Here is a 16692-nt window from a genome sequence, read left to right on the forward strand (position 1 = left end):
TTTTTTTATTTTATTTATTTATTTATTTATTTTTATTTTATTTTCCCATAAACATTGAAATCAGGTTTAAATTGTTTGTTTATGTTTTTTTTTATTACTTAAGGGTTGACCAATGATATTTAGCCGATGCTTGACCTAGTTTGTTTGCAAGAAGTTCATAACTTATGTGAGAAGTGCTAGTATTTCAGCATATGTAAATTCAGCATGTACGTACATAGTATTTCGAATTTCTTTTGCATAAATACGAGTACAATTCTGGCTTAATTTTTTTCTTTTCAAAAAGGTTTTATGTTTAGGAGCCTAAAGGAAGAACTAACTGAGGAAAGGGTAAAATAAAGCACTATAGATTATTAAAGGCATGCATTACCCTTGCATAAAATAAAAGTGTTATGGAGTGTGATGACAAAAATAAAGAGAGTAGTTTGGCAATCAAATTGTATCAAAGATAAGTGCAATGATTATGGACACTAAGTAGGGGGCAATAATATGCAATATCAACTGCACCCTACTCTTGATGAATTTTCAGTGATATTTTATCAATATGTTGCGCGTAAAAGCTTTTCTTTTCAATCAGCTCCCACTCGGTATGAATTACGTACAGTATTATCAAACTTGAACGAGCTAGTCTGTTCAATCTAACTTGAACGAGCTAGTTTCAGCAATCTAACTTGAACGAGCTAGTTTGAGCTTTAGAAATACTCCGTACTTATTTGGCCAATTTGGGCTTGGCTCTTAAAGAGTTTTGTTTGTTCGAGTTTATTTCAAGGGAATTGTCCATGTTTCATTTCGAATTTGAACTTTTTATTTTTATTTTTATTTTTATTTATTTATTTATTTATTTTTAAAAGGGTTTCATTAATGAAAGATAGTCAAATGACACTTACAAACAACAAAACATAAGTACATAACTCCTTATAATTAGTTATTTCGCAGCTTCGATCAATCATAGCCTTAATGAATAAAAAAAAAGCTTCCACTAAGGTAATACGATTTATGAGTTAGCACTAATTCGGCTTGAAATCCATGGATGCATATAGTTGTTTGGATGAAAATATTGTCCTCTAGATACTTACGGAGATTATAAAACCCTAAATCTTCAATCATTGTTAGACGAACAAACAAAAAAATTAAACACACCAGAACAACCACCATCTTAAGGATGGATCTATTTATTGAAAGCAATAAAAAATGTTTTTGGGGCTTATGACTGGTAAAAATACCAACAGAAGCCCCTACAAAGATTCACAACAAAGACCGAGAAAAAAAGAGAATGAAAGAACAGGGATAAATGTGAAGGAAAACCTTTAAACATCAGAAAAGGCCTAATAATGTAGGTTAGAAAAACCTTCGCAACGTAGAAACCCTAGAGGAAACCAAAAAACCCTTTCCAAGGGAGAAACCCTAGAGGGAACATAAATTATTTGTAAAGAGAGTAGTAATTTGGAAATCTTTGTGTGTTAGGGTTTAAAAAAAAGTAATCATACCATCTTTGGCCCTATTATCTGTTCGTTGGCAAAGATTTGTGCGAAATTGCAACGGTTGTCAAAATTTCAAATGCATTCATGTGAACCGGATGAAAATAATCTTCACGGCTACAACAAATTGTTAGACCGGCAACAAAGATTTGAACCCCTAACATGTAGTACTTTGTATTACATTTACAAACCACAAGACCTCTATTTAAAACTCGGTACGATGTTGCAAAAATTATTTCTTATTATATGTATAGAATTTAATTTGGAGGCCCCATTTTATTTGGGCCCTATTTCGTGTCCCATGCTAGACTTGCTTAGAGACGGGTTTCAAAACGGCTTGATAGTTCGGTTTCGGTTCGGTTTGAAATTGTGTCGGTTTCAGTTTGGTTTAAATAATTATCGGTTTGATTTGGTTTCGGTTTATTCTTGAGTGGTTTAAATTCGGTTCAGGTTGTAAACGATTCGGTGTAGACGGGTGCGGTTTGTTAACGGTTCGGTGTAAATTGTTTTTATCCCGGTTCAAACGGTTTCGGGTTAGAAACGGTTCGGTTCTTTTTTGGTTCAGTTTTATTTTAGTTTGGTTTATAACTGGTTCGGTTCGTTAACGGGTTCGGTTCTTCTACGATTTAACATTATTCGGATCGGTTTTATTTCAGGTTTACTAAATTACAGTTCGGGTCTGTTTTTGATTTCAAAAAATCGGTTTTTTATCGAGTCGTTTGGATTCGAGCAATTAAACGGTTTTGGTTTGAAATTTGATAGTACTTTCTAACTTTTGGCTAGTTAACAATTAAGTTTTATATCAAGCCGAGACTTCATCACTTCATATTTAGGCATCATATTATATAAAAATTCTCATTAATTTTATAAATACATATCATGTTATGTTTCAAGTTTAGCCATACTGATCTTACTAGTTTATTACGAAGTAGATTATAAAAGTTTAGTGCATTAATGTATTATTGTTTTACTATTAGATTATTATCTGCTTCTTATTTGATCAATTAATTGATAGTGTCATAATCATGATTTGATGAGTTGTTGTGACATCGAAATTTGCAATTTGGTATTCAGTACTTAATTAGTCAACAAGACTGATAATTAAGACTCGTTTATCATTATATATTTGCATAAAGTTATATATGAAGATATTACAAAGTATTTGATTTGTGTAATGAAAGAAAACATTAATGATTAAGAAGGTAATATTGATTCTTTCAATCGATTATACATACACATAATATCTAACCATCTCATATTCTTATAGTTAAATATATATTAGTAAAGTTTTGGATTAGTAACATTATTTTGACTGGATCAATAATTTGAGTTGAAGTCTTAAGATTAGCTAAATATCATTGTTCGTGTAGTTCAAAGTATAATGATCTACACCGTCACCAGCTTTTATTTTAATACTCCCTTTGTTCCTTTATTTTTGCCCCATTATCATTTTGGGGTCAAAGTTTGAAAACGTTGACTATAAATTACTGTTAATCTATAATATATCATTTAGTCATGAGTGGTCTTGTTAAATTTGTCTCATTATATATTTTATTAATATTATGTTTTTATATTTTTACATGTACTGTATGAAAATAAAGATATATACATTTTAATATACGTCTTGGAGACCGTGCTCGATCAAATGGGGCAAAAAAATAGGAATAGAGGGAGTATTTTTTTGTAGATATGAATATACAACACACAAAACATCATCTACTCCCAACCATAGATTAAAAACAATCTACGGTTAACTTCTTCCTCCACAACACACACGGATCACCATCTTCATCTGTCCAATAAAAAAAAATGAGACAATTATAATCTAAAGGCTGACATTTAAAGAATAAAATAAATAAATAAATCAATGGTTAGATTTAAAGCACATATCTTTTGAAAACCCCAATTCTCCACTTTACCACTTTCACTTCCTATCCCTCACGAGTCACGGAGCCTTGTCCTTCATTCTCTCTCTTATCTCATTATTAGATCCCCCTCTCATGCTCATATTTTCATTTACCCTTATCTTCATTCTCATTTCTCTGTTATCTTCTCATTATCGATTCGTTGGTTGCAATTGTTTGAACTTTGAAGTACTATTGTTGCCCGAATCTCATCCGTTGTTGCGTGCCCAGAAACTCAAACGTTGCTGCCCAAAAACATAATTTTTCTCTCCAAATCTTCCCTCAAGCTGCCTGGTTTGCATTCATTTATTTTTGAAATATGTATTTCTGAAATATTGTACTTTTGAAGTTTTCTTCTTATTTGTTGCTGTATCATTAAAATTTGATTCAATTTTTAAAAATTTATTTCATTTTTTATGTTTATTTCGCTAATGACATTGACATTCATTAATCCTAATCCTAAGGTTTCGAGTTAGCAAGATAATTGTCGTGCTTTTATTTAATGATTAAACAAGTTAAAATTATAAAATAAGACTAAGAAAAATTAAATTAGCTAGCTATCCTACTCGTATGTCAATTGGTTCTTTTCTGGGTAATTGGTACTTTGTTAATTGTATTTTGACGAATTTGTTTGTGGCGGGAGTTTGTTTGTAAAATATGATTTTTGAGTATTAGTGGGCATTTGAGTCCAGTGGGTTTTGAATTAGTCGATGACATACCCTCAAATTAGAATGATTCTAATGGTTGATTTCTTTCAAAGTTAGAAAGGTGATTTATACTGTTGTAGCTATTAGAGTGAGCACTTACATCTACTTTGTGTTTCTGTTTTTTCAGCAATGGAGCAAGAGTTTGATGAATATGATGAGGACAACCAAGATCATTTTGAAACTATAGATTCTCAATACACTGTTCAGAATCAAGATTCTACTCAACAGCAAGTTACTACCACTAGTGGTAGTAAGCGTGGACGAACATCAGATGTTTGGAGGCATTATACCTTTTTTGATAAGATGGTTGGTCTTGCTCCGATAAAATATGCTCGATGCAATATTTGCGGTAATGAATATAAAACACCAAGTAAGGTAGGTACTTCAACTTGTAAAGCTCATACTAAGACATGCATGAGTAAAAATCCACACCATCCTGGAAATCATGAAAGTGGTGTTGAGCCCCCGTTTAATTAAACTCGTCATTTACAATTGCTTGCTAGAGCTATAATTTTGTATTCCTATCCTTTAAGTATGGTGGAGCATTATGGTCTTAGGGAAGTTTTTACGAATCTGAATCCCAACGTGAAGCATGTGTGTAGAAACACTATTTTGAAATATTGTATTGCTGAGCATGATAAGTTTAAGTCCTTGTTGTTGCAATCTTTTTCTGAAATTGAAGGTAGAGTTAGCTTCACTTGTGACTTGTGGATAGCATGCACTAATCGAGGTTATCTCACTTTAACTGCACATTATGTTGATAAAAATTGGTGTCTTAGGTCTAAAATTCTGAATTTTAGATATTGTGGTCCTCCTCATATTGGTGCTAAGATAAAAAAAATATGTGTTTAAACTTATTGGCGAGTGGAGCCTTCAGGGTAAAGATTTTGCAATGACTTTTGATAATGCTCGATCCATGGATGTTATGGTTAAACTTTTAAAGAAAGATTTAATGTTGACTTTTCCTCTTCCTTATAATGGTAATTTTTTTCATATTCGATGTTCAGATCATGTCTTGAACATTATTGTTCAAAGAGGTTTAAAAGAAGTTGATAGTAATGTTCAAAAATTGCGTGAGGTTTGTAAATATATTGATTCTTCAGACTCTAGACTTGCTCAATTTGAGCATGCTCTTTATGAGGTTAATTGTGTGTTTAATGGAAAGTTACGTCTTGATGTTGAGACTCGTTGGAATGCCGCCTATATGATGCTCCGAAAAGTTTTAGAAGCAAATGAAGCCTTGAAAGTGGTTATCGATAAGTTTATGGGTTATGAATTCAAACTTTCGGATGATGAATGAGATACCCTTACTAAAATATGTAATTTCCTAAAGCCATCTTATGAAATCACTGTGTTATTTTCTGGTTCAGAATATCCTACTGCAAATTTGTATTTTGCTAGTGTTTTAAAACTTGAGCACACAATAAGTAAAACCCATATAGACCCTAAACTTGCACCAATGGCAAAAGTTATGCTTGAAAAGTTTGAGGGCTATTAGGATGATATAGTTTGATCCTTTCAATTGCTATTGTTCTTAATCCTCGCTATAAGCTTGTTCGAGTGACGAATATAATAAAAGTGCTTTATGTTGATGAGGCATGTGTTGAAAAGGCGAAGGTGATTAAAGATGCTCCTTTGGAGTTGTATAACTTTTATTCTTCTATGTCTTCCGGTTTTAAGTCAAGTACAATTGTTTCCCCCTCTATCCCAACTGTTATCGATAAATCAAATAGTCACTTGGATTATGATATATTCAAGGTAATCAATTTATGTTTATTGTGGTTTTTAAAAAAAATAATTGTATGTTTTAATTTTTATTATTTAATAAAAACATTTTTGTTTGAACTTTTCTAGTATGCTGATGATTATGAGGATAGCCCATCAAATCGGCTATCGATGGAGATTGATTCTTATTTGTGTACTCCTCGTCAACCGACTTATGAAGGGCAGAATTATGATGTTCTCAAGTATTGGGAATCTAAAATTAGTGTGTACCCCATATTAGCTGTTATGGTTAAGGATGTTTTGGCCATTCCTATTACATCGGTAGCCTATGAGTCTTCTTTTAGCATGGGTGGTCGTATTTTAAACAAGTATAGGCCAGGATTGTGCTTTTGCCTAAGAATGTTGAGGTTGGTTACCACACAAAATTGGTTAAGTGGTTATGATTGTGATATTGAAGAAGACATCCTTGAAATTGGTAAAGAGGTGATAGATGAAAGTTTTGCATCTAATTAGAAAGGTATGGATGTTGTATTGTAGTGATGCTTAATTTATATTGTGTTGCTTCATTTTTTTTTTGAGAAAAGTGTTGCTTCATTTCTTACACTGATGCCTAATTAATATACTTCAGGTATTATTATTAATGTTGTTTAGCGTTGCTACTGCATTTTGGTTGTTCTATGCTATTGCATTTTTGTTGGAGCTGAAGCACTCACTCCACGAATGATCTCCTTGCCGTGTTCAACCTCAAGCCTATTGCCTAATTTTTTAAAACTGATTATATATGGTTTAGTTTCTTTAGTCAATTATGGAGCGATTAACTCGTGCTTATACATAAAAAAAAAGAACGAACATAATTTTGCTTTACTGTAATGAGAAGTCAGAGTTGAGTTGTGTTGAGCTTAGTTGTAATTGTAATGAGAATCATAAATTTTGATGTGAATTACAGAAAGTATAATTATTATTATATGCTTCAAAAATTATTATATGCTAGAGAGGAGTCCGGTTGTCGTATCAGGGATACCGTACTCCAAAAGAGACTTCGTGGCATCTTCCATGTTTCTGTTGGCTTGGTTTCTCCTTCTTCTTCTACCTGCTCGTCTTCTTGCGGTCGCTTCGATCTCAGAATCAAAAGGAATTAAATCGTCTGATCCTGAACCTCGAGTTTGCATGCAACAAGGAACTAAAGAAGAGTATCAAAAACACAAGAAACAATAGCCGAAGCAACGAATGAGGCTTAGTAAAAACGAATCACAAATAATCAAATGAAACTGTTAGTCCCCGGCAACGGCGCCAAAATTTGGTAGGCGTGTCGCGTACCTAACAAAATATAACCTAACTGACCACTACTATGTAGCAGGGCAAGCAAGGGTCGAATCCCAAGAGACTAAGGTTCAAAAATAATTAAATAGACTCAAATTCCTACTCAGCAAGAATCAATAATGATCGATTAACTAAGGAACTAATGTATGGAAAATTCGAAAATAAACTAAAGAATATGAAGAAATCAAGTAATTAAAACATCCAAGATCTAGTATCACCACAATTACGCTTGATGCAATTATATTCCTACCCCTAACATACGATTCCAATTGAACGGGGAAAAGTAAACCCTAATAAATACCAAGGACCTCTCTCGAGTATCAATGGCTTCCCTAACATACAATCAACCCTATTCTCATGGTATCATGCATATTAGAGACATTGAACACATTACTCTAACTTCCCAATTATCAAACCCAACTACTCTCGTGTTGAATATCAAACCCTAAATTGATCTACTCAAATCCGTTTAAACCCAACTCTCGTTGTGATAGAAACAATGGAATAATCACAATACTAAGATTACGTCTAATCTAGAATTGGCATAATCACAATCAATTTAGCATAGCAATTGCAAAAGTCATTAGAGAATTTAAAGATTTAATTCATGCATCAATCATAATTGGGCTACCCTAGATCTTGGAATAGGAAATCTACTCACTCATAATGGAATAAACAATGACAATAATAATTGAAGAAAACATAATTAAGAAACAATAGATTAAAAGAAAATACCGAATCTTGAATTGAATTGAAGGCGCAAAGTGTAAATCTTGAATTACAAAAGTAAAGAAAATAAAATAGAGAGAACTAGTTCTTAATAACGTAAAATAAAAGGCTAGAATAAAACTTAATGAAATAATAAAACACCACTTAGTGTAAATATAAGCCTAGAAAAGATATGAAAATCGGCAAAAGGCTTGGCGCACAAGAATCCCAGGAGGCACGGACGTGCCTCCTCATAGGCACGGATGTGCCTACCTGCGTGCATAAACTTGGGTAGCTTCTGACTTCCAGGCATGGACGTGCCTAGGTGAGGCACGGACGTGCCTCCTGACGAGTGCTAACTGCAGTCCTGGGCACGGACGTGCCTAGTGTCGAAACTCAAAGCTGTGTATACTGACTTGGAGGCACGGACGTGCCTCAGCTAGGTACGGACGTGCCTCCCCTTCTGCGCGTATCACTCATCTTAAATCAGTCATAACTTCATATTCGGAGCTCCGTTTAAGGCGTGTAATATATTGTTGGAAAGGTATTAAAGTATACTTTCCAATGCAATTTTAATCACTCCATTATCATTTGTATATCAAAAGTTATGAGCATAATAGTGAACAGGTGTCATATTTGTCAAGTATTTCATCAACGTTTTGCTTCATTTTCACTCAATTAGCTCCGTTAATCCTGAAATACATCAAAAACAACGAAACTACCCATAAAAGCATCGAATCATCGAAACTAAACCAAATTACACCAAAATAGACTAAAACACTCGACTAAGCTAATAAAACCAACCAAAAATAAGCTAACAAATATGCACAAAACACGACTTATCATAAATGTATTCTAACACTTAATCCATATAATTACATAAAAAAAGTGTACCAAAAATAATTACATATAAAAAAAGTTGGGAAAAATAATTAATAAACATGTGTGCATAATAATTATGTTTCAAAAAAAAATAAAAAAAATAAAAAAACACGTGTGCATAATTAAATTTTATTTAAAATACCTTTTAACTTGGTTTTAATCTTTTCTTTATAGTAAGCGGTTTGTAAACGGATCGATTTATAAGCGATTCAGTTCATAAACGGTTCGGTTTATAATCAGTTTGGTTTATAAACGGTTCGGTGCAAACGGGTTACAGTTTGTTAACAGTTCGGTGTAAACAGTTTTTATGCCAGTTTAAACGGTTTCTGGTTAGAAACGGTTCGATTCATTTTCGGTTCGGCTTTCTTTCAGTTCGGTTTAGATTTGGTTCGGTTTGTTAACATGTTCGGTTCTTAAACGGTTTAACGTTACTTGGATCGGTTCGGTTTCGGGTTTACTAAAATGTGGTTCAGGTCGATTTTCTGTTTCAAAAAAATCAGTTTTTAATCAGTTCGGTTCTTATTTGGGTCGATTGGATTCGGGTAGTTAAACGGTTTTGGTTTGAAATTTGACAGTGCTAGCCCCGCCTGTAGTTAAAACAGTAGCTAGAAAAACAAGAGTACTCCCTTTGTCTCATAATACTTGACACGATTATCATTTTCTTCCGTTACAAAATACTTGACACATTACTAAATATGGAATGGGACCACTAAAAATATTTTTCTATACTCACTTTGGGACCACAATCCTCAAAACCCAATTTAAATTCTACATTTTCTCTCTCCTCACTACCCCCACCTCCCCTACGTTTTGTTTTCTTACAATATAAAAAATTAAAAATACAAAATATAATCCTTTATATAATAAACAAATGTTTTAAATGGACCCACTTGTAGTTTTCTTAAATTACGTGTCCTCCCCCAACGTCTCAAGTATTATGGGACGGAGGGAGTAATTTGTACGGTAGTGGTTAACGGTAGACGTAGTTTTTTTTTTTTTTTTTTTTTAACGTTAGATATATTAGCATTTCAAAGTTAGCGGGTAACGTTTGACAAATTATAATTACTTATTTACAACTATAGTATATGATTTTATTGTAATTTAAAATTCAAATAACTATTTACCAAACAATTATACTATCAACAACATTTAGTAATTTTTATCCACTACTAATTGACAACTACAAGCTACTCTAAAAAGTTCGACAACTACCCATGGCTCAGCATCTAAAAATTACCCGCTATCGTTAGTTTTTCCAAACAAGGCCATAACAATACCCCAAGTCCCAACGAGATGTCCTTTAGCCCGTCACCACATTTTGGGCCAGTCTTAACTCTTCCGTTCCCAACTTCCTTTATATCATACTATATGGTCCAGTCCAACTTCTACCCCTCTGTTTCGCGCCAATGGAGACACTCGCAGTTTCTCTCTCTCTGCTTCACTGCCTGGGCAACTTCGGCTGCAAAAATTCTTGATCAAATCATGAAAATCATTCTGTAAGTTGAATTTTTTTCAATTCTGAGCTCAATTTCATACTTAATTTCTGGTAATTATTCGCCTGATTTCAATTTTCCTTTTCGCATTCTTTGAATTACGGTTTTTTTTTGCATAATTTTTTGCTTAATGTTGCTGGTTACAGTTCGCAATTTGTTGTTCTAAACCTAATTTTTCGTAATTTTATTCGTTATTCAATTGTGATTTAGAGTTTTTCTGATTTTAATCTTCTTTTAAGCTTGAATTAAAGCACCGAGGGTTTATAATTTGAAATTTTTAAATTTTAAAAAAAATTCCTTTACCATAATTCTCTCTATTTCTTCAAGGTTTATTAATTACCCTCAATTTCATCGTCATCTTGCAGCCGTAGAATTGTATCATTGCTTGTGTATGAAATTTTAGCAGTTAATTACCGAATTATTATGCACATTAGTTACGAAGTATTATCTTATGAAAGAAGGAATCAATTACTAGATCGTATATGTGTAACTTCAGTTGCTTCCCACTGAATCATCGATGTAGTTTCAATAAATATTGTACCTTATCTGTTCGCAATTTATAGTCACGTATACTATATTTTGAGGGAAGAAAGAAACAACTATTTCTTAGGACTTTCTAGTGAGGGATGGTGAAACATTAATTATGGAGGGTTGAGGCAATGTGACTATTAATTCTGACGGAGAGTTTTGTACTCTTATAATATTTCTTAAAGATAGGCATAAATTTCTTAACATGCTCTTTGATTATTGTATTGATTAGCTTATCTGTGGTTGATTTTCAGGCATCCTGTAATTGTTGCTTGGAGGCATGATTGTGAAGATTGTTCAATGAGGTGTCCAATTCAGCACATTTGATTTGGTATGTTTTTCTTTGTATAAATTCTCCAAGCTTACTTAATGAATGTCTATTGTATTTAAGATTTTATCAAATAGAAATGCAATAAAAAGATGGCAGCAGACTTATAGCAAACATCTATATGTTCACCCAGCAGCATGTTACCTTCAACTTTATTAATTAGCAGTCTGGTGAGAAATTTTAGGCTTTACTTTGTTGTACTACTTAACTTATTACTTTCTTAGATCTAGCTATGAAATGTGAACTCACAACGTGTTCAGCACTGTTCTTTGTGTTTTCACTTCCTTTGTTCTCATCACAAGTTTTTTATTTGTTTATTTTTTTGAATTCTATGTCCAGCTTACTGTAGATAAATACAATCCTAGTAACCTGCGGATGATCTCATGATTTTCTATAAAAAAATGAATACAATTCTGTAATGTTTTGTTCTGTTAAATATTTTAGGAATTGTGACTGCCACCCTATGGGACTTCGTAAGCCAAGATTTTTCATCATTCAGGAGATTGATAGTCAAACATTCTTGGGTACTATAGAAAAAGAAAAGGCTACATGTATGCATTGATCATATGTTTATCGATCCATTTTAGTTGTGCAATATATGAATTGACTGACTATATTTTTGCATGCTACGGAGTATTCATCAACTTTTTCTAGCTAAGAAAACACCCTTAACATTCTGTTTGCATATTAGATCAGATAGGAGTTCCTCGATTAATATCTACTTTTATTAAGCCTTCGGTGCTCTTGATTTTTCTTATGATGAGATCATTGATGTTGAGAGTGCTATGTTTACTAACTGAAATCATACTACCAGTGCTAAGGTATATGTTGTGTAGCACTGAGTTTGTACTTATTCTAGTTGCAAATGGTCCAACCTTTTTTAATGCTATTGATAGTAAGCAGGCAATCTAGCGGATTTACCTGTGCTCGTGTTAACTTGGTTGCTGCACTTTGGCTGCTATAAGGCCTTTTTCCTTGTAGAAATAATAAAGGCAGATTAGTAATTTATAAAGATACATTATTGGTAGTGGGTATTATTAAAGTTAATGCCAATTATTGGCCAGTTTTAAGCTGGATGCTTTTTTAGCTTTTGGAATTGCCAATATAAGTCAGTTGTGCTTACATAACATAACATAATACAGAATTTAAAATGTCACCTTGTCTGGGTGTAATTCACAAAGCTATAATAGTTTTGTTATGTTTGATTGAGCTAGGAACTACACTACGTATATGATATTCAATGTAGCACTCTGACCTTACATTTCACTTCAAGATTAATAAACTATTAAAAGCAAACTACATTTTTTGGTGGCAGTATGCTTCATGTCGGTAAAGTTGTTGGGGATGACTGATTTTGTGCATTTTTTCCTTCTGTCATGTTCAAGAATAATACTTTCCAGTTTTAATATGTCAAGTAAATGCTAGTAGTGATTAGTGCAATCCAAGCTTCACCTCCTATTTCTCTCTTTAGATCTTTTTTTTTTTTTTTTTTTTTTTTTGGACGAGCTCTCTTTATATCTTTTGGGTATTGTTTTATGTCATTATAATCTTACAATGTTTCTCTAAGAATTTACTTATCTGGTTATTCCAAGTTCACCATTTTTGTTTATTTAATTAGAACATTGTAATCTAGATTCGGAGAATTCTGGAGTCAAAAGGGTGATTGCAGCACTTTCTTCTGTTTTTCTTAATTACCTTCCTTCTCGCTGTCACTTTTTAACGTGGCAGGGTTTTGCATGAATATAAATTTTTTTAAAGATTAATTATTGGCCATCTAAAATCTGCTAAGAAGCTTCTTGTCATTCTTTATTCACCATTAAGAAGAATCTAGGATAATCCACGTCTTAGTGCTCTTCCTGTTGCTGTCTCCTTAATCCGCGTCTTAGTGCTCTTCCTGTTTCTGAAAAGATATTACCTTAAACAATGAGAGAAAATCAGAAACAGGATCACCTTTAATTTTGTGTTTTCTTAGATCATGTTTTTGTTACCTCCCTGAAAGGAATGAATTAAATATTATGGGTTACAAGACTAAGAAATGACTTTTACCTACTTTCTAGTTCAAGAGCAGTGATTAATTTTAGTATAGTTTTCTGAAGTTAAAAGTATTAATTTAGTATAGTAAACTTAGCTGTTTGCTCTCCTTTAATAAATGGATATTTTAGAAGAGCCATTCGTTTATATATTACTGTCTTATTGTATAGTTTTACATTATATTGTATATATATATCAAATACTTAGAAAAGAAAATGACTTAAATATTGATAAATAGCCTTCAGTTGCAAATTAAGTTGAATATGCTAAAACTTTCGAGTTCTGCATTTAAATAGCTCTGAAGGGCATATAACTAACCATTAATGTTGCTTTTCTTCGATCAGAAAATTTTTGTATATAGCAAAAAGAATTAACTAAACTTCCAGCAAATCAATATGTCTCTAAGAGATTAAATTCATTGTATAGTATTCTTTGCATATCTTCCTTTTTGGTTATATGTAAGAAAATATTATTCCTCTGTGTGGTGCTTGTTACTTGTTTATTCAATGATCAAAGAACTAAATTCATTTACGAAATCATGCTGTCATTCCGTGTTTGCTTAATATTGAATCCTGGAAAAAGTATACTGACATCATTTACAGGGGGATATGGGATTTTGTGTGTAGCTTCTCAATCTGTAAGACTGTAATCAACTAAATTGCCATGTTACAAAAAGAATAAAAACAAAGCCTTTTATAGTTTTATCTAGCTGCAATTCTTGAGCTGAAATAAGGGTTTGCTATAGAGGGTAGATTTCATAGCCTATCTAAAAGTCAATTGTAGTGCTCACTTTGTAGCAGGGAATAGTTTCTTTTGAAAAAAAAAAAAAAATCCAGTAGAAGAGCTTGTTCATCAACACAAGAGCATAACATACCGTTGACTGATCGAAAATTGACATTTAAATTAGGTTTTCTTTTAAAGTATATGTAAAGGGGATCTGGGAGTTATATTTTTTTTCAACTTCCTCAGTAGATTCCTCCTATGTATTTCATATGTAGCAATTTCTATTATATATGTACTACATAAAATCTGTGCATATATGTTAAATTTGTTTTGATTTCTCATTAACTTGAATTTTAGTCTATTTACAGATTTGATCTTGCTTTGCTTGTTTGACGTGGTAACAACAATATAGTTTATTTGAGTCTGTCAATGCGCTTAAGAGTAATAGTCATGTATTGATGCATATGTAGGTAGACTATGACTATTAGCTTCTTAACTTGTTAGTAACAGTAGTGTGATCAAATTGTAATCCTATATTGGCATAGGAGCTGGAAATTTCTTAGAAGTGTTTTAAGGAAATGGCCGTCCACTCTCAAGGAACTTCGTTGAATCATCCGTAAACCTTTTATTCTGGCTTTTGACTGATTTTTTTGATTTCTGAAAGCTAGAAAGGAAAGAATAGGGAAAAAAAGATGGAAAAAATTAAAAGAAAGATTAAGGCTATTCTTCCCCAAGCTGTTTCCCTGAAAATCCTTGGATGATTTGAAAGCAAATAAGGGGTTTAGAGCTAGGAATGTTCAACAAAGGCCACTCCAAAGGACAAAATCTGTAAATAGTCTAAATACTCAAATCATATTCTATGTACATTTGAAACAATATGTAACAAAATTTCAATAAACTACATAAAACATGGAAAATTCAGTGAAAAGGAACCCAAATTTTCCATAATTTAATATCACAATCTAAACTACCACTATAAACTAAATAAGAAGTACCAGAACGAGAACTACTGTTTGGATCAACAGCTGCAGTTAAGCACTTAATTGGTTTCATATGTCCCTCTAAGACTGCTAAACAAGTATAATTCTTGTCAACACCTGACCTCTTCCATATCCTGATAGTCTTATCAGCTGAACCACTGATCAATAGATCAGACACCACAGCCAAGCACAAAATGGCCTTGCTGTGGCCTCTAAGTGCTCCCACCACCACCATGTTGCCACTATCACCAGATTCTCTTTCCCACACTATGATTGAACGATCACATGCTCCAGAATAGAGCACAGACCCGTCATTGCTAATAGCCAATGCATTGACTGCAGACTTATGCTTCTGTAGTGTTTCCACCAAGGAGTGTTTTCGTTCTCCTTGGTGTTTCTTCCATACTTTGATGGTTTTGTCAGCTGATCCGGTGTAGACATACCCATCTTTAGATACTACGAGAGCATTGATGGCATCATCATGAGCCTTGGCCACTGATTCTAGGCACTTAAAGTCGGAGGTCCTCCATACCTTGAAGGTTCGATCCCATGAAGCGGAGTATAGGAGGGATCCATCACTTGACAAGGCAAGTGCTGAGACAGTGTCAACATGATGGACCCAGGTACAGGACTTGTTCCTCCGTACCTGTATGTAGTTTTTTGCTGATAAGAGCCTTAGGAAACGATCGTTCATTGTGGGAAGAGTGGCTATACATTGGTACCTCTTATTATGGCTGTCGTTATTGCTATCAATCTTCCAGACACGAATTTTATGATCTTGATGTGCACTGAAAAGCTTGTCTCCCAAAGCCACCAAGGACTTAACTGCACCGTTTGTAGTAGCAACAATATTGCTATTATTTTCAGCTGAATTCTGGTGGTGGTTGGTAAGTTCTCTAGGCCAAACTCTGATTTCATCATTGGAGGAACCACTATAGAGATATTTTCCGTTGAGAACAAGGGAGAAAACGTAGGAGGTGTGGCCTTTGAGGGTGGAAATACACTGGTAGTGTATGGTATTGGTTTTTTGATCAAGTTGGGATAAAGAGAGAGAAGGGAGGGATTGAAGACTTCGCTGTGAAGTAAGAGAGGATGAGGATGATGAGGAAGAGTACCCGGATCGAAGGCCATGAGAGTTAGATTGATTTTCATCTTCTAAATGGCAAGGTAGTGGACATTGAAGAAGTCTCATCTTTGGTTTTCTTCTTCAAAGTTTTAGAGGGAAAGGATGTGTTTGATGGGTGGGTAAGGCTTACAACAAAACGTGTATTTAAAGATGGGAATGGAAGTTACTTAAGGTTCAGGGCTAATTGCAATTAGGTAAAGAGTAAAGGAGAAAGTTCATAAAAAAATTTTAAAATTTGTGGGGGCCCCACAAGATACTGTTGAGAATTTAAGCAATACAACAATGTACGAGAACTGAGTCCAACTTAGCTAGGCGCACATTGCACTCACCAAGTCTTTTATGGGTCCATCAATTTTCACCTTTTATTGTTGTTTTTTAGTGCCTGAATAATACTTGTATCAAACTGTCATTACATTCTTTTTCTTCTTTTTTTTGCAAGGTTTGAAAGAAATAATCTTAGTCTTTACAATGGAAAAGTCCAGCCAATGGTTACAATTGCTTGCAAAAGATAAGGTGTAAACTGGTATCTTTATGGTAAGTTTTGTTTTGTTAGCTTCTTCGCTTTAGTCAGGAATAATTTTCCTATGATGAGTGGTTTGGTTTGGTGCAGATGTGAAGACTACTTAAACCTAAGAATGAGGTCATATTGAATGAAACGTGTATAAACCGTAGAACTATAAAACAACTTGTGACGCCTTCAATTAGACCATCTATCAATTTAATAAAATGATTAAATCTTGCTGGGAATAGTGATCTGTATGA

General features: G+C 33.4%; 2 protein-coding genes across 3 annotated transcripts; one reads left to right on the forward strand and one right to left on the reverse strand.

Annotated features, from left to right (window-relative positions):
* Nucleotides 1-3398: 3398 nt before the first annotated feature.
* On the forward strand, nt 3399-6781 carry LOC110713034. 2 transcript variants are annotated; one of them, XM_021891503.1, is made up of 4 exons: nt 3399-3673; nt 4214-4461; nt 5941-6328; nt 6440-6781. In XM_021891503.1, exons 2-3 carry the CDS (start codon nt 4216-4218, stop codon nt 6322-6324), a joined length of 630 nt encoding a protein of 209 aa, XP_021747195.1. In that variant the 5' UTR covers nt 3399-3673; nt 4214-4215; the 3' UTR covers nt 6325-6328; nt 6440-6781. The 2 variants fall into 2 exon arrangements, with proteins under 2 accessions (XP_021747195.1, XP_021747193.1); XM_021891501.1 differs by having other exon boundaries at nt 5941-6781.
* Nucleotides 6782-14657: 7876 nt separating this feature from the next.
* On the reverse strand, nt 14658-16153 carry LOC110713049 (protein JINGUBANG-like). Its single transcript, XM_021891515.1, has one exon. The coding sequence runs from the start codon at nt 15994-15996 to the stop codon at nt 14743-14745; it is 1254 nt and encodes a 417-aa protein (XP_021747207.1). The 5' UTR covers nt 15997-16153; the 3' UTR covers nt 14658-14742.
* Between the last annotated feature and the right edge of the window lie 539 nt (nt 16154-16692).

This window comes from Chenopodium quinoa, unplaced genomic scaffold (assembly GCF_001683475.1).
Source record: "Chenopodium quinoa cultivar QQ74 unplaced genomic scaffold, ASM168347v1, whole genome shotgun sequence".
Lineage (NCBI taxonomy): Eukaryota > Viridiplantae > Streptophyta > Magnoliopsida > Caryophyllales > Amaranthaceae > Chenopodium > Chenopodium quinoa.

What these genes read in the sequence shown, in the direction of transcription:
- LOC110713034 (XM_021891501.1), top strand. Translation starts at nt 4,216, where the DNA reads ATGGAGCAAGAGTTTGATGAATATGATGAGGACAACCAAGATCATTTT. An exon ending in AATATAAAACACCAAGTAAG is followed by an intron (nt 4,462 to 5,940) that starts GTAGGTACTTCA and finishes GAACTTTTCTAG; the next exon opens with TATGCTGATGATTATGAGGA.
- LOC110713049 (XM_021891515.1), bottom strand. Translation starts at nt 15,996, where the DNA reads ATGAGACTTCTTCAATGTCCACTACCTTGCCATTTAGAAGATGAAAAT.